This window comes from Salvia splendens, chromosome 20 (assembly GCF_004379255.2).
Source record: "Salvia splendens isolate huo1 chromosome 20, SspV2, whole genome shotgun sequence".
Classification (NCBI taxonomy): domain Eukaryota; kingdom Viridiplantae; phylum Streptophyta; class Magnoliopsida; order Lamiales; family Lamiaceae; genus Salvia; species Salvia splendens.
Genome location: NC_056051.1, coordinates 5,590,696 through 5,611,857, shown reverse-complemented (window position 1 = coordinate 5,611,857; position 21,162 = coordinate 5,590,696). Strand labels below are relative to the sequence as shown.

The 21,162-nt window shown below is 41.2% G+C and overlaps 2 protein-coding genes across 2 annotated transcripts; both read left to right on the top strand.

Annotated features, from left to right (window-relative positions):
• The first annotated feature begins 4,861 nt into the window (after positions 1 to 4,861).
• LOC121781351 (F-box protein At3g07870-like) lies at positions 4,862 to 5,800 on the top strand. Its single transcript, XM_042179093.1, has one exon. It carries the CDS (start codon positions 4,862 to 4,864, stop codon positions 5,798 to 5,800), a length of 939 nt encoding a protein of 312 aa, XP_042035027.1.
• A 13,609-nt stretch (positions 5,801 to 19,409) lies between these two features.
• Positions 19,410 to 20,740, top strand: LOC121781350 (receptor-like protein 9DC3). The gene is made up of 2 exons (XM_042179092.1): positions 19,410 to 20,262; positions 20,502 to 20,740. The coding sequence occupies exons 1-2, from the start codon at positions 19,410 to 19,412 to the stop codon at positions 20,738 to 20,740; spliced, it is 1,092 nt and encodes a 363-aa protein (XP_042035026.1).
• Positions 20,741 to 21,162: the final 422 nt, after the last annotated feature.

Here is a 21,162-nt window from a genome sequence, read left to right as displayed (position 1 = left end):
GGGTACCCCAATCGTTTAAAGCAAGTATCCCACGTATGTTTTTGTTTCCCACAGTGGGAGCACCATAGTTTTGAGGTATCGGGGCGGTTGTTTCCTGGGCGTCCGGTGGCTGAGGTAGCTGCGGGGCATTGTGGTGGTCCGCTCCAGTCCGTGCGGTGGGGTGGTCCGTTCCGGCGTGGTGGTCGGTTGCTCTGTGCAGCTAGTCCATGGCCGATTTCCCCAAATGATGAGTCGGCTTTGTCGCCGTCGGTATCTGCGGAGGGTGTTGCGGATGTTGGTGGCATGATCCTGCGTCGAGCCGCCTCCGTCTTCACCCACCCATAGGCCGCTTCTACTGATGGGTAAGGCTCTTCTTTCAGTATTTCTCGACGTATTGGATCGTATTCTTGATTTAATCCCGTCAGGAACTTGATCAATCGTTTCTCGTTTGAGTGCACTCGGTACTGGTCGATCCCCTTGTCACAGCATGTTACGGGCTGTTTCTGGCAGCGGTCAATGTTAATCCATAATCCGTGGATTCGTCGGTAATAAGTTTCTAGATCCATGTCTCCTTGTCTAATTGAGATAACTTTGTCTTCCAAATCATAAATCAAATACTTATCTGCCTTGCTTTCATATGTCACGGCGAGGCTATCCCACAACGCTCTTGATGTTTGGTGATGCGCGAAATCGGAGATAATGTCATCTTCGATGTTGTCCACGATCCAAGAGAACACTATGAGATCGTTCTCTTCCCATTCCTCGAAGCCCTTGCTCCCTGGGCTTGGCGGTTCGTTTCGGATATAGGAATAGGCCCCCCGGCCTCCTATCTTCACTTTCATCAATCTGGACCATAATGGGTAGTTTCTCCCATTTAGTTTGAAGGCTACTGTAATGCCTTTGCTGTTCCTCAAGCTTTTTGTCTCGTCTGTGGTTTCTGTGTTTAGTTTGGTCTCATCTTCTTTGTCTGACATATTGTTGGCTGTAGGGACTGATTTTTGGGTTTGATTTTGGTCGGAAAAGGGTCGAGAATTGGTAATTGGCTATGATGAAAAAAAATTCTGAGCCTAGGATCGAAAAAACTGCTCTGGTGCCATGAAGGAATCGGTAATTTCTGTCAATCTTATTCATTCAAAATGTACAAACTCATACACTCTATATAGGCCTACATTCTATCAAAATAAGGAAAACCTAATTTACATTTAATGTGTATCTTCTATCTATGGAAAGCTATCATACCATATCAATCATGTATAATTATGTATTATTCTCTTGATTTCTTTCCTACAAGAATGAAATTGTCATCTGGTCAATGAAGGAATACGGAGTCGAGGAATCTTGGACCATAGAGTACAGGTTGAGCACTAATGGTGTTAATTTTGAAAAAGGGATGGGGCCTGTTTATCCTATCAAAGTTTTCAATGATGGTGATGTTTTGATGTTGATGGTGCCTGAAGACTTTAACTTCTACTTCAGACAGAGGCGTCTCATCCACTACTCCAGCAAGACAGGTACTATTGAACAACTCGGGTTGATTGATGTACAGCTCGATACGATGGGGTTGCCCGGTATGGTTAAGGAAGATCTCCGTATGATCGAAGATGTGGATGTAAGGAATCACCTCTCCTATGCCATGATTTTCACTCCCGTCCTTCTCTCACTAAAGAGTTTTGGAATTGAGAAGGTGATCTCGTTCTAGCTCATAATGTTAGTCTACATTTGTGTTTTGTCATTAGTTGGTCATGTTTGTCTCGAAGGTTTCTTTGCAGTGTGGTGATTGGGTTTGGCCTTATCTGTGTCAACCCAACACGCGCTATATGCCACCGTTAGATGTCGAATTGGTGTTGTTTGATACGATCATGAATAAAAAATGTTGAATAATTGAGTATTCGACTATTACTTGACGCATTGATCTAGTGTTATACCCAAGTATGAATTCTGTACTAAAATACTTGTTTTACTCATTTTACATATGAATGAATATAATCATTTACTATTATTTATGTTTCTTTGTTTTACTTTTGTTGCATATGATTGAATATAATCATTTACAGTATTATTTATGTTTCTACATTATTTCTAACTATGCTCATATTTGAAATTATATTATTATATATACTTATGATACATTTTGTTTTTATTTTAAATAGTGAAAACTCTTTCTATACTGAAATAAATTCTCAATTATATATATTTAAGAACCTCTATTTTAATAGTGAAAAAGTTTCAAGCAATAACACTAAAAATAATTTGTTTTTTAAATACAATGAAATTACTCATTATGAGTAAGGACTCAAATACAATGACTAATTAGTAATCTGTTTTTTAACTGAAGTTTACACATAAAATTAATCTGTTTTTTAACGGAAGTTTCTCTGATTATGAGTAAGGACTCAGACTCGGATTTATAGGCCAGGACGCTAGTCGTTTGGTAGATATCGGTCCGAGTTGGTGAATCATATGTGACAAACTCATAGTTTAGGATGGTTTTGTGGGTAATTAGATGGTGATTTTGATGATTAAGGTGTTTAATATAGGTTTTTCACTACACATACACTACTTAAGTGTTTTGATGAGTTTGTCGAGTGTTTTGAGCTAAAACAGGTGAAAATGACTTGAAAACGAGCTCGAAGCTGGATTACAGAGATATCGCCCGACCGGGCGTTCTTGCTTAAGAGAAACGCCCGGCCCGGGCGTTTGTGAAAAGGAGGGACCGAGTCCAGAGAGTTCGCCCGACCGGGCACCATCCCTCGGAAAAATCACCCGACCGGGCGATGTGAGGAATCGTGATTCTCGAAAGTTCGCCTTACCGGGCGTTTTGGCGACTTAAAATCGCCCGGCCGGAAGATGTGTGCGGCGAGGTTTAATTGCTATTATTTCCGCCCCGGGTATAAAAAGGGACCTAGGTTTGCGACTCCACACATTACACACGCCCCAGGAGCAGTTTCTACATTTTGAGAGCAGGTTGAAGCGACAAAGAGTCCGATTCATCAATAAGGTTGAAGACGAAGACGATTTTCCCACTCAATCCACCTTTGGGAGTATCTTTATTAGTTTTCCTATGTTCAGTTCACTTTCCATGGATTTATCTTGTGCATTTGTATTGAATATGAGTAGCTAAATCTCTTGTAGAGTTTTGGTGAAGACTACAATGAACGCTTTTGATTAATTCAAGGACTTTTGATTACCTATGCTCTTGTGATTTCTTTGTTTCATTCTTGAGCTTTTTCAATTCAATTGCTTAGCTACCAATTGGGTTTGTTGACCTAGTTTTGAGTAATCGAGAGATACCTAATTAGGACTGATAAAAGAATGAACAACACCTAGATAATTTACATTCGAGAGAAGGAATTCTAGAGTGAGGGCTTGAGCCTTTTGTTTTAAGGAGTTAATTGTGAAGTATTAGAAGGAGACTTCAATATTAATGGTTAATCAACGGGTTGAGTGCACTCGAGAGAGGGCTTAGCCTAGACTAGCGGCGTTCCTAGTAATCCTAGAGACTTCAATTGGTTAATCAAAGTTGTTGAATTGTTCACATTGTGTTCGTTGTAGTTGGATCCAAAGCTCTACCTCCTTCTCTTATTTGTAACCTATCCTTTGTTGCATGCTTTTAACTTATTTATGTTTAATTGTTTTTTCAAGAATCAAACCAAACCCTTGATTTGTCTAGATAGTAGTTAACATCGGTATGTGGTACTTGAGTTTATACATTTTGTCTCTGTGGGATACGATACTCTTGCTTGCTTTGTGCTACACTAGCCCCGTACACTTGCGGGAATTTCGTGTGTTAAAATAAGTTGAGTCAATATGTCGGCATGTTGTGTTGTGATATCGATTCATGGTGGTGAACAACCAAGGCGTGTGATGAATTTTAACCATCCGATCCGTCCATTGAGAGATTGTGGCGATCAAGGTCGAGATATGATTCATTGAATAAAAAAGAGGACGCGTATTGTTTAAGGCGAGTTGTGATTTGTAAGCTACTTATTTCGACGACGTATTCAAGCATGAAAATGTAATTTACGACACATTGTTTGATTACTTTAGTAGGGTTTATGCGGACGACGACGAAGGAGGAAGCAACGAAAAGGACACCACCAAAGTCAGAAAATAATAAAAATATTATTCACTGTATCCGATCCCACGAATTTAGGTTTCTGGATCTGCCTGTGAACAATTAATTAACCGTACTAACAAATTAAGATCGGATTATAAATAATTAGCATCCTCCACAATCCATCATCCATTTTGAAGTCTAATTTATACTCTGTTCACTTCACAAAAGTCTAATTTATACTGTTCACTTCACAAGGCTTGGCAATTTTAAAATATAAAAGGATTTAAAAAGTAATAAATAAATAGAGATGAGTAGAAACCCTAATATTCCTTCCATTTCCTCTTCAAACAGTGATTCACTCCAAATCCGTCTCCACCAATGGGGCGGCGTGAATTCTTCAAAAATCTACCATCGGAACTCACCACTGACATCCTCTCACGCCTCCCTCTCCGAAGCATCGCAATCAGCAAATGCGTTTGCAAACCATGGCGCAATCTCCTCGGCTCTCTGGATTTTGCCAAATTCCTCCTTTCCGATATCGAAACATCTCCTTTCCTAGCTTGCTTTACCCCGCCGAGGGACTACAATGAGATCGGCTCAACTCGTTGCACAATTTTCCAAGTCGAAGAGGAAGTCCTAATCGATTACCTCGAAGCTGAAGAAGATGAAGAAGAAAACCAAAATCAAAATCAAAATGAAAATCAAATTCAAAACGAAGAAGATGAAGACGAAGATGGCCGATTTGAAAATCTAATTCTCCATGAGCTTCACTACAATGAGCTCACTCGTTTCGATATTCCTCTCGGAGAATGGTTACCAGAATCAATGGTAGGGATCGCAGCTAATGGATTGTTTCTTCTATACTTTCCGTTTGGGCATCCTGACATCCATCTTTTTATATGGAATCCTCTCACTCGTCAGTATATCGAGCTCTCCCGCCCCAAACAATCCCTGTCGTATAATTTTAATTATAAGTTGTGTTTTGGATTCGGCGCGAGTCAAATTAGTGGGCAATATAAGGTCGTGTGCATCAATTGCGACGGATCTGCTCATCATGTGTACACCCTCGGGACGGGAGCATGGAGGCGTGTTGAAGCTGGCGCTGCTTCTGGTTTCAGATTCTATTTAGACGGGCGGGTTGTGTGTAACGGAAACCTCCATTGGACTGTGTATGACTCCACTCGAACCTTGTCGATATGTGGTTTTGACGTTGAAACAGAATGTTTTAACATCTTCTCCGCTCCTCCTGCCGCGGTAGATAAGCGTCTAATTGTGGAGTTGGGTGTTTTGAGGGACTGTCTGTGTGTTTCTTACGTGTGGAAGGATGAAATTTACATCTGGTTGATGAAGGAATACCGAGTTGAGGAATCTTGGACCTTTGAGTACAGGTTGAGATATAATGCTGCTGATTTTGACTTTGGTGCTTGCACTGGAATAAAGTCTGTTTATCCTATCAAAGTTTTCAGTGATGGTGACGTTTTAATGTTGATGGCGCCGAGACACATTGACTATGACTACAGAAAGAAGCGACTCATCTACTACTCCGGCAAGACAGGTACTATTGAACAACTCGGTCTGATTTATGAACATCTCGGTCCGATTGATGAACCACTTAGTACGATTGGGTTATTCAATAGGCTTACGGAAAAACTCCGTATCATGGAGGAATTGTATGTGCGGAATCACCTTATCCATGCCATGATTTTCACTCCTGTCCTTCTCTCACTAAAGAGTTTTGGAATTGAGAATGTAATCTTGTACTAGTTGGTATTAATATACTTATAGTGTTTGTTGTTGTCATGTTGTGTCAAATTTCTTATGAGGTCATGTTTGTGTTTGACTTTTTCTTATTCTATATATGGTGTTTGGGTTTGATCTTATCATGTTTTGTTGTTATTTCTGTCGTGCTATTATATATGTCTTGGGGTTGCTGTCTATAAAAGGAAATGGAGTGATTTTATGTGGATGTACCAAATATGAACTGTTGTGGTCTATTGTCTATAATCTCGCTCTAGTTTATATTGTTAAGTCGCTTTGTTGTCTTAATTTAACAAGATGTGTTCGTGTTAAAGGTTTTCTTATTGTGCGGTGCTATTATATGTTATGTTATCATGTTGTGCTATTACGTGCAAGTTTGGTAGGGTAGATAACTCATCTAGGAATGTAATTCTATGAAAAAAAATGTCATTTTTGTTTATACTCTAGTTTATATTGTTAAATCGCTTTGTTGTCTTAATTTAACAAGATGTGTTCGTGTTAAAGGTTTTCTTATTATGCGGTGCTATTATATGTTATGTTATCATGTTGTGCTATTACGTGCAAGTTTGGTAGGGTAGATAACTCATCTAGGAATGTAATTCTATGAAAAAAATGTCATTTTTGTTTATACTCTAGTTTATATTGTTAAATCGCTTTGTTGTCTTAATTTAACAAGATGTGTTCGTGTTAAAGGTTTTCTTATAATGCGGAGCTATTATATGTTATGTTATCATGTTGTGCTATTACGTGCAAGTTTGGCAGGGTAGATAACTCATCTAGGAATGTAATTCTATGAAAAAATAAATGTCAGTTTTGTTTATAATTATATCCCTAGATGAGTTATCTCCTATCAAACATCTGTGCTTCAAAGTTATTGGACTCATTTTTGTGGATGCACTAAAATAACTAAGATGAGTAGTATAATTTTTAGAAAGGAAGGAAGTGTATAGAGTAAGAAACCCTTATCTTTGCTTAAATGAGTTCAAGTTTTGGTATTACACCATATCCAGTATTTTCTCTATGTCCCTTACTTTATTACTCTCTCCCATTTCTTTACAAATATATTCATAAAAATCACCATATCTCTTTCTTGTTTTTGTATTATCTATTCGTTTCTTAACATTTTTGTTTCTAATATAAACTATTCGTTGCTATTGTGTTTGCATTTGTACAAGATGTGTTTGTGTTGAATGTTTTATTGTAGTGTGGTGTTCGGATTTGTCCTTTTGATACTGTGTTGTTATCTTGTCTGGCTAGTAGAGTACATATATTGTGGGGCACTGTCTATATATGGAAATAGACTCATATTTGCTAGGGTGATTCAAGTTTTGGTATTTCACCCAACATTTTAAAAATCAGACCGAATATTTAAAGTCTTCTTGAATAGGAAAAATCGATCTTTTCGATCATGAAACGATCGATGGTTGACCCGATTTGGCATCCGTGAATCCGTGATGTCAGAGGATAGGATGCTTGTGGGATGCCTTGTTAAGGGACAAGGGACGTGCATTGTGAATTACCTGTTGGTTCTACTGATTACAAGAGATAAAAGCCGGGCGTAATACAACCCAAAAGAAGGAATACAAGAAACGAAACTGAACTGAATTACAATGAAACAAATAAACCGTGAATGTTTAGCCGAGTCGAGGAGGCCTCTTCCCGCAAGACGAGATACGCCCCGGTAGTGCTCTTCGGTTTGGCGTTTCGTCCCCAAAGGTAAAACGACTACGTCTCTTTTGATGCAGCACCGCAATCAGTAGAGCTCCGGCGAACTGGATGGAGGAGAGGGCAGAGCTTCGACAGAAAGACAATGCAGAGAGGGAGAGAGCTTATGATGCAGAGAATGCTTGGAATTGTGTGTCCTAATGCAGTGGTATGGCTAGCCTATTTATAGGCCAAGCCACCATGCAGGGTCAACCGAGCCATGAAGGCTCATCATGGCAGATTCGTAACCGACGTCGGTTACGAGCGTGTGGCAGGCGTGTGCCTTTCGCATGTGGAGCGTGTGGATTTCTCACGTGGCAGCCGTGACTGTGCCTCGCTTGACGACGTGTCAAGCCACTTGGATTGCTGACTCGGCGGTGGTCCAAAAAGAATAGTTTGGGCCAAGCCCCAAGCCCAAAGACCACCCAAAGACCAATTGGCAAGATCCAAGTCCAAGCCCAAGCCCAAGATCAAGATCAAGATCGAGATCGGGATCGGGATCGGGCCCGGGCCCGCGGCCCGCGAGCGCGAGCGCGAGCATGGCACGGGCTCGGGCTCGGGCAGGCAACGGCGGCGGCGCGCGCGTGTGCGCGCGTGTGGGCTCTTTCACCCATCTTGGTCCACTATAATTATTAAGTAACATAAAGTCACTTAATTTATACACATTAAAAGATGTGTTAATCCTCCAATGTGGGATAATTAACACTAGTTAATTATTCCCTAAGCTCCAACTCCAAGCTTTAATTAAAAGCTAATTATGCCCAACTTTAATCCACTATTTCTCACTCACCGGAAATCGGATTTGAGAAAGTGAATATACTACATTTATCTACGTAAAATGTAGATCGACGCTATGTCATTTAATTTCACAAAATTAAATGTCTCGTCACATTTATTATTTGGTCAAAATCCATTGACCGGGCATATTTAATACCATGATTTCTACAATCCCCCACATGAGTGGAAATAGCCGAATGCATATGCATGCAGACACAAGCTCAACCCTCGAGAGGTATATAAGCATAAGGATATGTAGTTGTTGACTTTGAACCCTCCAGAGTCGACACCATCGGATACACATGCGGCTTAATAGCGCGATGCTTTGAACTAATCCCCCACGGCGTGCACCGAGACAATGGTGTTAACGCTTAAACACCTCAACCTCATCCGTTCTCACGTTTTGTGTCCATTGCGGTCTTGGACACCACTTTGGATTCATAAGTGCATTTTTTTATGAAGCGACCACACTTCGCACTTACATAGGTGATTCTTAGTCAAGTACCTTGCCATACTTGGTCTCTTTGAGAATTCCATCTCTTTGAGATCCTTAAGAACCATTAAAAGTCATAGACTTAGCCTTTACCACTAGGCAAGCTCTTCAACACTCTATTGCTCTCTAGGGAATAGATATAGTTGAGTGTTTCTCATGAACTCTCATAGCTTAGTTGTCCATTTGAACCAAGTTCTTGGGATCTCCAGTCATCATGGTTGGGTTACCACTATGATAATTCTTTAGTTTGTGGATTTCAAACCCATTCCCTCTAGCAACTTATTCATTTGATCACGGTTTAACCCTTTGGTTAGCGGATCCGCTAGATTATCTATTGACTTCACATAGTCAATTGTAATCACCCCTGTTGTGATCAAATGTCTCACGGTGTTATGTCGTCGACGTATATGTCGAGACTTACCGTTATAGAAGCCATTGTTTGCCCTTCCAATAGCTGCTTGGCTATCGCAGTGGATCAGCACTGGTGGCACTGGCTTAGACCAACATGGAATGTCTTCAAGGAAGTTCTTAAGCCACTCGGCTTCCTCACCAGCCTTATCCAAGGCAATGAACTCCGATTCCATTGTTGATCGGGCTATACAGGTCTGTTTTGTGGATTTCCACGATACAGCACCACCCCCAATAGTAAAGACATATCCACTTGTTGAAAGTGAGTCTCTATTATCGGATATCCAATTGGCATCACAGTACCCTTCAAGTACCGGGGGGTATCTCGAGAAGCGTAGCCCATAATTTTGAGTATGTTTTAAATATCTCAAAACCCTTACAAGAGCTCTCCAATGCTCTTTGCTTGGATTGCTCGTGTAACGACTCAACTTGTTCACGGCACAAGCAATGTCAGGTCGAGTGCAATTAGTCAAGTACATAATGCACCCGATGACCCGTGCATACTCTTCTTGTGCAACGGGCTCGCCTTTGTTTTTGCTCAAGTGAACGTCGAGTTCAATTGGAGTCTTAACCGGCGCGCCATCATAGGCTTTGAATTTATTCAATATCTTCTCAACATAATGTGATTGTGTTAAGATGATTCCATCATTCGTTCTTAGAATCTTCATTCCAAGAATTACATCGGCTAGACCCATGTCTTTCATGTCAAAGTTTCTCTTTAACATGGCCTTTGTATCGTTAATTACTTGAGTGTTGCTACCCAAGATTAACATATCATCAACATAGAGACACACTATAACATGACCGTTATTAGTGCTCTTGATGTAGACACATTTGTCGCACTCGTTGATTTTAAACCCATTTGATAACATCACATTATCAAACTTCAAGTGCCATTGCAATGGCGCTTGTTTCAATCCATATAGGGACTTTACGAGCTTGCATACCTTTTTCTCTTGTCCAGGTACTACAAACCCTTCGGGTTGTTCCATATAGATTTCATCTTCTAGTTCACCATTCAGAAACGCGGTCTTTACATCCATTTGATGAATCTCAAGATTGTGCAATGCAGCAATAGCGAGAAGCACCCGGATAGATGTAATCCTTGTTACAGGTGAATAGGTATCGAAGAAGTCATGTCCTTCCTTTTGTTTAAAACCCTTTACTACTAGTCGGGCTTTATACTTATCAACTGTTCCATCGGCCTTAAACTTTCTTTTAAGAACCCATTTGCATCCTAAAGGTTTAGCACCTTCGGGCAAATCAACCAACACCCATGTGTGGTTTAGCAAAATTGAATCAATTTCACTTTGAACAGCTTCTCTCCAATGCAGCCCGTCTGGGCCAGCAAAGGCTACTTTTATCGATGTTGGTTCTTCATCCAACATGAAAGCAATGTAGTCAGGACCAAAAGTTTTTGGTGTTCTGACTCTATTACCACGTCTTAGTACTGTATCTTTTGGATCGGGCCTTGCACGCTTGCGCGATTCAGGTTCCGCATCTGCTGATTTAGAACTAGTGGCTTCTTCTTCCACTTGTTTAGAACTAGTGGCTTCTTCAATTCTTGTCTCAGAATTGGTTGAGACTTTTTCCTTGTCTTTGCAAGGAAATGTATTTTCGAGAAATACAGCATTCCTCGACTCAATTGTTGTTCCTACTGTGATAGTCGATATTTCAGACTTGTGAACAACAAATCGATATGCACTACTGTTAAGTGCATATCCAATGAAGATGCAATCAACCGTCTTAGGTCCGATTGTAACTTCTTTGGGCGGGAGGAACCATCACCTTTGCCAAACACCCCCACACTTTGAGGTATTTGTAGGATGGCTTCCTTCCCTTCCACAACTCATAAGGAGTGACATCTTTTCCTTTGAGAGGGATCTTATTCAAGATATAGTTGGCTGTCAAAACAGCTTCCCCCCACATGTTATGTGGTAATCCTGAAGTTAGAAGCAGTGCATTCATCATCTCTTTTAGAGTTCGATTTTTGCGTTCTGCAACACCATTAGATTGTGGTGAATATGGAGCAGTTGTTTGATGAATTATACCACTTGCGTTGCATAACTCCTCAAACGGGGCTACATATTCGCCTCCTCTATCGCTTCGAATCATTTTGATTTTACAACCAAGTTGATTCTCAACCTCGTTCTTATAATTTTTGAACGCTTCTATTGCTTCATCTTTACTTCTTAAAAGATAAATGTAGCAATACCTTGTGCAATCATCTATGAAAGTGATAAAGTACTTTTTACCACCTCTTGTTTGCACCATCTTAAAATCACATACGTCCGTGTGAATTAATTCAAGGGGTTTTGTGTTTCGTTCAACCGAATGAAATGGCAACTTAGTCATTTTTGCTTCAAGACAAATTTCACATTTATCTTGATTATCCACTTCATTAGCCTTTAGTAAATCTAAATTTACTAATCTTTTAATGGCTTTTGAATTTACATGTCCCAATCTACAATGCCACAAATTTGAAGACTCGGTCAAATAAGAGGAAGTAGATGCTTTATTATTATTAGCCAATGGCTTTGCAACACTGCGAGTTGCTACACTAAGCTTGAAAAGCCCATCGGTTACATAACCTTTTCCGAGGGATTTTCCAAACTTATACAAGACAAACCTATCAGACTCAAATACAAGTTTAAACCCCTTATTAACTAGTATTGATCCTGACACTAGGTTCTTGCGGATGTCCGGGACATGCAGCACATCCTTCAAAGTGATTGTGACGCCAGACGTCATCATGAGAATCACGTTGCCAACGCCGACGACTTCGGACGATGCTTGATTCCCCATGTTGATCTTCCTCCCTTCAGCAGCAGTGTAGGAGGCAAACTTGCTCCTATCTGAGCAGACATGAGCAGTAGCGCCGGTGTCGATGTACCAGCCACCCTTGTTGTCCGCCATGACTTCGAGCCTAGTCTCTTGGTCGCTTGGCGCGGGCGGCTCGTTCTCCGTGAGGAAGTTGGCGACGCCCAATGTTGTCAAGTAGAACAACATCTTCTGGTACCACCGCTTGAAGTCAGATCCTCCAAACTTTGGTGGCTTCTCGGCAGGTGGCATCATTCTTGGTGCCATAGGTGCCGCACTTGGTCCTTGGAATGAACCAATTCCGTTGCCCCCGAAGGAGCCAACAACATGGTTGGGCATAGAGCCCCCACCATTCATGTTGGGCATAGAGCCCGCCATGGTCGTACCAGCCCCGAAGGGACTAGCACCCGCATGAGACCCGAAGGCCCCAACACCCGTGTGAGACCCGAAGGCCCCAGCACTCGATCCATTAAAGGACCCGAAGGAACCACTAAAAGTGGAACCAACCGACCCACTCGAAGTGGATCCACCAGTGAGCCCAAGGGGGTTAACGAACTCCCAAGGGGTTGTTGAGGAAGAAGGATAGCGCCCGGGAGTGGGCATCATCGTCGGAATCGACGACGTGTTGACAGGTCCAGTGGTCGCCATGGTTGAAGGAATGGCGGCGGTGGTGTTGGCAGCGGTGGTGTTGGATTCCGTCGACATCTCCAGCAAAGGTGTATTAAGTTTCGAAATTTTAAGTTCAGTTTAGAGGTCAAAAATCCCTTCAAAAGCAAGTTATCTCGTCTTGCGATTCTTGGTTCTACTGATTACAAGAGATAAAAGCCGGGCGTAATACAACCCAAAAGAAGAAATACAAGAAACGAAACTGAACTGAATTACAATGAAACAAATAAACCGTGAATGTTTAGCCGAGTCGAGGAGGCCTCTTCCCGCAAGACGAGATACGCCCCGGTAGTGCTCTTCGGTTTGGCGTTTCGTCCCCAAAGGTAAAACGACTACGTCTCTTTTGATGCAGCACCGCAATCAGTAGAGCTCCGGCGAACTGGATGGAGGAGAGGGCAGAGCTTCGACAGAAAGACAATGCAGAGAGGGAGAGAGCTTATGATGCAGAGAATGCTTGGAATTGTGTGTCCTAATGCAGTGGTATGGCTAGCCTATTTATAGGCCAAGCCACCATGCAGGGTCAACCGAGCCATGAAGGCTCATCATGGCAGATTCGTAACCGACGTCGGTTACGAGCGTGTGGCAGGCGTGTGCCTTTCGCATGTGGAGCGTGTGGATTTCTCACGTGGCAGCCGTGACTGTGCCTCGCTTGACGACGTGTCAAGCCACTTGGATTGCTGACTCGGCGGTGGTCCAAAAGAATAGTTTGGGCCAAGCCCCAAGCCCAAAGACCACCCAAAGACCAATTGCCAAGATCCAAGCCCAAGCCCAAGATCAAGATCGAGATCGAGATCAGGATCGGGCCCGAGGCCGGGCCCGCAAGCGCGAGCACGGGCTCGGGCTCGGGCGGCGGCGGCGGCGCGCGCGTGTGGGCTCTTTCACCCATCTTGGTCCACTATAATTATTAAGTAACATAAAGTCACTTAATTTATACACATTAAAAGATGTGTTAATCCTCCAATGTGGGATAATTAACACTAGTTAATTATTTCATAAGCTCCAACTCCAAGCTTTAATTAAAAGCTAATTATGCCCAACTTTAATCCACTATTTCTCACTCACCGGAAATCGGATTTGAGAAAGTGAATATACTACATTTATCTACGTAAAATGTAGATCGACGCTATGTCATTTAATTTCACAAAATTAAATGTCTCGTCACATTTATTATTTGATCAAAATCCATTGACCGGGCATATTTAATACCATGATTTCTACATTACCTTAATTGTTTCAAGTTAATAGATCTAGTAAACTTTTTTGGAAAAAATCTAGCTAGTTCATATGATGAAGAAAAGATATTTACCGATAAGATCGAAGTCAAGTATAAATGATGAACTATTATTGATTAATAAAATCTAGTTGATCCAAAATAAAAACTCTTTAAAGTACCCAGCAAATTAAATTTTATACTAACAAATTATGATCTTACCTTGTCTTACATAGCTATATTGGTTATAAATATTCTATTGCGTTACACTAATTAACAAGCCAGTTGTTGGCGTGTGAAGAAATTTCAACTACTTTGAGTATTGTACATAAACGCGTTTCTAAGAAAAAGAAGACTTTTCCAAATAGGAAGGCAATGAGTCTTTTCTCCCATACTTTTCAATGAAGTGAAGTGAAGAAGGTCGACGTCGCCTCACTCAATGTTGTTCAAGTGTCATCCAAAAATGTTGTTGGAAACTATTGGAGCAAGAAAGGAGATGGTGCTTACACCGGTTTGCCCGTCATTGCTTGTGTTGGTGATGTACCAAGTATGAATCATCGATCAACATTGCTCGACACCGATGCAAGGTTGATCCCTCCGTGCAATGACACGCCATATTTGAGCATTCTTGGAGGTGATAAAGGAAGACATTCAGTTGTTCGATATGTGTTTGATCTAGGAGGAAATGCCTCGCTAAAGCTTTTGCTTTCAACTCTCGTCGTTGGTTTGTGGTTACCACCTTGAGGATAAGGTGAATTTCAACCGTGGGGGAGTTGTTACGATTCTCATATCTTAGGTTTCCCCAATTATTTAGTTATGTTTTGATTCATCATATCTTTCCATATATTGTTATCTTGTTCGATAAGTTGGGATAGTAGTTCTAGTATTATAAATATGATAGATTGTTATCATTTTATTCATTCAACCAATTAATGAAATCACTATTTCTCTCAACTTGGCTTGAATCACAAAAAATCCTAAATCAATTGCTGCCGACGGGAATACTCCCGCGATCAGCCCCGTTCTGCCGCCGTCCCTAGCTTTAGGGCGCCGGATTTATTGTTTTTGTGCTCTACCCTGAGAATCCAACATTTAAGAGGAAAACCCCTCTTAACAGTTTCCTCCACGACAGAGGATCCACGATCGATGATGATCTGGACTTTTATATTTAAATCGTTTTGAAAATAAATAAATAAAATAAAATGACGTCGTTTTAACTGCCACATAGCTTTAATTTGAATTTAAAAAATTAAAGTTGCTTTTTCGCATTTAATTATTCAAAAATAAAAAATAAAACAGTATAAAAGGGGATCCGAAGAACCCTAATTCATCTTCTTCTTCACTTTGTTTGAACGGCAGAATTCTACCAGAGATGTAGCGTGAATTCATCACAAATCTGCCATCAGATATGGCAATCAGAGCACCCGCAACGCTGTGCCGTTGCGGTGCCTATGCCGTTCCGGAGGAACGGTTCCGCGGCGGCACGCGTTGCGGGGTGCGTTCCGTCGCCGTTCCGTGCCGTCGCCATTCCTATGCCGTGCCGCGTTCCGTTCCGGAGGAACGCGGAACGGAACGTTCCGCCACGCGCCGAGGCGACGTGGCGGCCTCCCATTCGACGCGTGAAGCCCACTCGCTGCCCCGCGAGTGGGCTTCGTCTGGTGACGCAATAATTCATTTTTTTTTAAATTCGAATTTAATAAAAAAAAAAAAAATTTTGCAACGGTAATGAGACCGTTTTTTTATATCCGTTTTTTATATCCCCGGAAGCTCAACCGCAAGTAGTCCGCCTCGAAGTGGAGCGCATCCGTCTATACAAGAACGATTATCTATTCGTGCAAGGACACGCGACTCTAGTGCCCACACCCAACTCCAACAGGATCTAATTGAGCACATTTTGGCAAATTTTAGCGGATGAAATTATTAAAATTGTGTACTTTTATTTTTTTAGGATTTTAATTGTGTGCTTTTTATTTTTTTAAGTTTAAGTTGTAATTTTTTTTAATGTTGTGTATTTTTTAATAAAGTGTGTTTGTTTTTTAATAAAGTGTGTTTTTTAATTGAATTTAGTTGGAAATTAAAATAAAAATGAAATTGAATGAATAGTAATTTAAGGAACGGTTAAGGAACGGAGGGTTGCAGGTTCCGTTCCTTAGTTAAGGAATGGAGTAAAAAAGTACAGTGGGGCCCTCAAATAGTGGTTTAAGAAACGGTATAGGAACGGTATAGGAACAGCGTTGTGGATGACCTCAACATCCTATCACGCCTCTCTATACGAGATATTGCAATCAGCAAATCCGTTTTCAAATCATGGCTCAATCTGATCGAGTCCAAAGATATAGTCAAATCCAAAATCAAAACCGCATCTGCCCTAGTTCATTTCACGCCCTCAGCTCGATGGACGATTTTCGAAATTGAAGACGAAGACGAAGACGGGTTTGGAGAGACAAGATCTTCACTACCATCCGCTCACTGATTTGGTGATCCCTAACCGAAGAAGAGAATCAATGGAAACTATCACTGCTAATGCATTGCTTCTTCTGTACTCATCATCAATAGAATATGTTCCTCATGTTTACATATGCAATCAATTGGCCAGTATAAGGTGGTCTGCAACTATTCGGACAATGGTTTCGACTCTCATTAAGTGTACACCCTCGGAACAGATAACCCGATAAAAATACAGGGTTAGGGTTGTAATTTCGCAGCCCGAATTTAAAATCGGGCCATTCGGGCTGACCCGTTCGGGTTACGGGTCGGCCCGTCGGGTTGAAGGCATCTGCACAGCGAGCAGTTTTTGTAACGGTCATAACTTTCTCTATAAAGCTCCGATTGAGGCGTGCTATATATCCACGCGAAGCTCTTTCGAAGACGAATAGAATGATATGTATTAGAGGTATATCAGGCTTCAAAATCGCGAGAAACATTGACTCAAACAAAGCTGTTGCACATCCACATATTTTGTATACATTTTCTAATCAATTTTCTATCATTTCTCAACAAACATGTAAACATACCAAAATATGGAAATATAATCAAAATCATCCAAGACAACCCTCTAAAACCATGCAAAATCCAAATACGTCAACCGATTATATAAGATCACGAAAAAAATCACTATATGGTTCATGGATTCATAAATACTCGTATATAAAAGCTTTCTTTTAGTATATTTCCAATATAATAGTGCAAAGTGTTTTGACGGTGCTTCGTCATTGAATTATGCGTACTTTGATGATTCTTAAAATAAAGATAAATTATTATTTGACTTATTTACAGCTGTAATAAATTAAATTTGACCAATCATAATTCAAGAAAACTTAGAGTTACTACAATTAGCTAGCATCTTGATAATTCACTCTTTAACAATTCAAAATATTTTTGTTACATCTACGATGCACCTCTCACGTTATGAAAATTTTATTTAATTTTATACGAATTGATTTATGTTTGAATTTTGAAACAAAGTGTTGATTTATATTTTAAATACATAAACATAAACATATTATTGATAGATATTTTGTAAATAATTATGTAATGAATAAGTTATTTAAATTTAAATAACTTAATCTTTTTTAAAAATATTAAAGAAAATTAAAAATATGTATTTCATTGTTGAATGATTAATTAAAAATATGTATATAATTAAAGAAAATTTAAAATATGTATTATTTTTTGAAAATATTAAAGGAATTAAAAATACGCATTGGCCCGAATAACCCGGTGGGTTAGCCCCGAAACCCGAAGGGTTAGGGTTAGGGTCAAAATTTTATAACCCGAAAAAATCATAACCCGAATAGCCCGTATCCAAATGGCCCGACAACCCGAACGGGTTGGCCCGATTGACATCCCTAGCTGCTGTAGACCTTCCACATAAATTGGAAGCAAAATGTACTCCGAGACCCCGCGCACACGATTAAGCATCGCTTCGAACGCCGTGTGGTACTCTGTCAAGGACCCGGATTGACTCAATTTGGCGATCAATCCAATAAAATTCTGAAAGTATTGGGGGTCTAAACGTCGCCTCACATCCTCCAGGAAATCCGTCCATCTTGCCTGCGGGTTGTTCGCACGATAGTTGAACACCCATTCCGAGGCCGGCGGGTCGAACAACATAACCACATAATGCAATCTGTGCTACTCCGGCATCAGCAAGTGCTCAAAATAATATTGTACCCTTGAGATCCAACTTGCCGCCTCCGAGCCGTCAAATCGCGGCTGATGCATCTTGAATTGTCTCGCTTGATCGAGCTGCTGCCCCCCGGGCTGCCTAGCCGCCGGATTATCCTAGGCCGTTGGCTGCCGAGCACCCGCGTACTCTGCCCTAGCCCCCGGCGGGTCCCATTGGAAAGCTCTCGGTGCGATAGGATTCGCCCAAGAATTCAAACCCATATTTGGGTTAGGGTTCGGCAAGATCCCCGCGTGGAAGCTGCCCGACGGATCGCCACCCCCCAGCCGTTGCGTCCCTGCCTGCGCCCCTCCGGATGCCTGTGCGAAAACTGGATATTGGCCTAACTGATGCAGCCCTCCCGACGGCGGCTCCGGATCAGGTCTCGGCGGCGGAACCGTTCTTGATGTGTCGCGGTCCTGAGCCTCCAGCCGCGCGTCTATGCGCTCCTCCAGGCGTGACTCCATGCGAGCCATAGCCGTCAGCATCTGCTCCAGCATGCTCGAGCTGGGGTCCGATGATTTGGAAGACGACGGCAGCGGTCCAAGGCCGCGGATCGTCATCGCCTCCGTTCGGTCGTTTTGTGACATGATTGAGTGAGATCAAGATGAAAGTACCACTTGTTAAGGATGAAGTTCCTTAACGGTTGGAATTCGCGTCGAACATCGCGGGAGCTTTGCCCGTCGATCAATCCGGCGTCGAGTTCTAGGGTTTTGTGCGTTTCTTGCACGAGAAGAAGAGAAGATGTAGAGAAAGTAAATTTTATTGCTTGCTTTGAAAGATAAACTAAACCCCTATTTATAGACTAACTAAAATAATAATAATAATCTAAAATAATAAACAAACTAATTATCCTAACTAATCGACCGAAAAAAAGAAACCTATTACTAATGGGAAACGAAGTCCCCATAACGCGATGGTCGTCTCGTCTCTCGTCGAGTCGATCTCTCACGTCGAATCGCCTCCGGCTGCTCCATCTCCACCGGCACCCTTGTGTCGGCGTCGCACTCCTCATTCGGAGGTAGCTCTCGCTCCTTTAGCCGTGCGGAGGGTGGTCCCGTAACAACTTCCATCTTCAACTTTTCAAATTAAAAGATGCTTTATCTTGATTTGCATTATAAATGACTCACACTCACTCACACTCACAGGCGAAATTCCAACCTCTATCACTAATGCTTCTCAGCTTATTGAAATAGACTTGAGCTTCACTGGTCATGTCCCCGACTTCGGTAACCTAAGGCAGTTGCAATACCTTGTTCTAAGGGAAAATAATTTGACTGGAGTTGAATCGCCGAATCAAGAATTGGAATTTCTCTCCTGTTTAACAAACTGCCGACAGTTGACGGAGTTGGATATTTGTAACAATCCGGTGATGAATGGTATCCTTCCAGCTCCCATTGGAAACTTGTCTACTTCTCTTTCCAGGTTTTCAGCATCTAACTGCAGCATTAGAATTGGAAATTTGAGGAATTTGGAAATTTTGGATTTGTCCAAGAATCAACTCACCGGATTCATCCCAACTACATTTCAAGTAGGTTGTACGCTTCAGTTGGAAAGAGCGCCACCCCAATTCGTTTATTTTTGTGGTATACAGCATTTGGATTTATACAAGAATCAACTCACAGGATTCATCCCGACTACATTTTCAATTGGTTGTGGGCTTGAGTCACTCAACTTGAATGGTAATAAGTTGGCAGGATCATTACCCCAATCCCTTTCAAATTGTCGAAGGCTGCAGGTTCTTGATATTGGAAACAACAAAATACAAGACACATTTCCAGTTTGGACCAGAAATCTCACTAATCTTGGCTTCCTGATATTGAGATCCAACAACTTAAGTGGTACCGTTCCTTCTCTCACTTACTATACTACTCTTCCATTCCTCCCCATGTTGCAGGTTTTCGATATATCCCACAATGCATTCATCGGCAATCTGCCCCAAGTATATGTGAGGAATCTTAAAGTAGTGATTGATGCACGGGAGAATCATCAAGGAGAATACGAGTTGCCGTTTCGGTTTATACTTCCCATTCCGAGTATTCCATTTTATGCATATTCGTTTACATTAACAGTGAAAGGTTCGGATCTAGAATATAAGAGAATTTTGATAGCCTTGACAACAATTGACATGTCATCCAACAGATTCTCAGGCAGTATACCAAATTCCATAGGAGATTTAAATTCCTTGAGTAATATGAATCTGTCTCACAATTACCTCACAGGAGGTATGCATCTCTTGGAAACATTACAGATCTCGAGTCGTTGGACCTGTCTTCAAACCGGTTGGAAGGGGAAATTTCAACAGAGCTAACAAAGCTCTCATTTCTTTCTATGATGAACCTTTCCATGAATAATCTTTCAGGGAAGATACCTTAATCCAGTGGCCAGTTTCCCACATTTGACAATACATCATATGTTGGGAATTCTGGACTATGTGGATTTCCTTTATCGCGAACATGTGCAGAGCCCTTGCCTCCAGTGATGCTGCAAGAAGAAGATGGTCATGATTATGGTATTCTAGAGGGATTTTGTTGGGAGGCAGTTGTTTCCGGGTATGGATGTGGATTCGTAATCGGTCTGATTGTGGGTTGTCTGATTCTCGGGTATGGAAGGCCTAAATGGTTGGTGGAGTGGATCTACAGATTTTACAGGATAAAGACGAGAAGCCGTAGAAGAAATGTGGCACCACAAAGAAGAAGATAAGAAGGTTGAGCTAGATTGCTTATATACGGGTGGTGTTGTATTCTTACATTTTTTTGCATGTTATGTTGAACTTTCTGAGTTATGTTAAATATTCAAGACTATAGAATATAATGTGTGGATAGTTTTGTTTCCCTACACCTCGTTTATTCTCCACAATAGTGTTATCTATTTATCTTCATTTTTGAGATTTCCTTATCCATTGTATTATATAAGTAGACATTGACTTTTGTTCTTAATACTATGAATGAAAATGGCCATGAAAAAAAGTTAATATATGTGTTTGGGGCATTTCAATAAAATGATTTGGGCCTCCACTAACAATCATGACTTGAGCTTATTAAAAAAGGGAATCTCGCCATTTTTATTCATCATTTCATTTAAAAATTTAATACTCAATGATTGAAAACTGACTGTTTAATAGA

Coding starts and splice junctions, on each gene's coding strand:
- LOC121781351 (XM_042179093.1), top strand. CDS start 4,862: ATGGTAGGGATCGCAGCTAATGGATTGTTTCTTCTATACTTTCCGTTT.
- LOC121781350 (XM_042179092.1), top strand. CDS start 19,410: ATGAATGGTATCCTTCCAGCTCCCATTGGAAACTTGTCTACTTCTCTT. Junction 20,263..20,501: donor TCACAATTACCTCACAGGAG/GTATGCATCTCT, acceptor GAACATGTGCAG/AGCCCTTGCCTCCAGTGATG.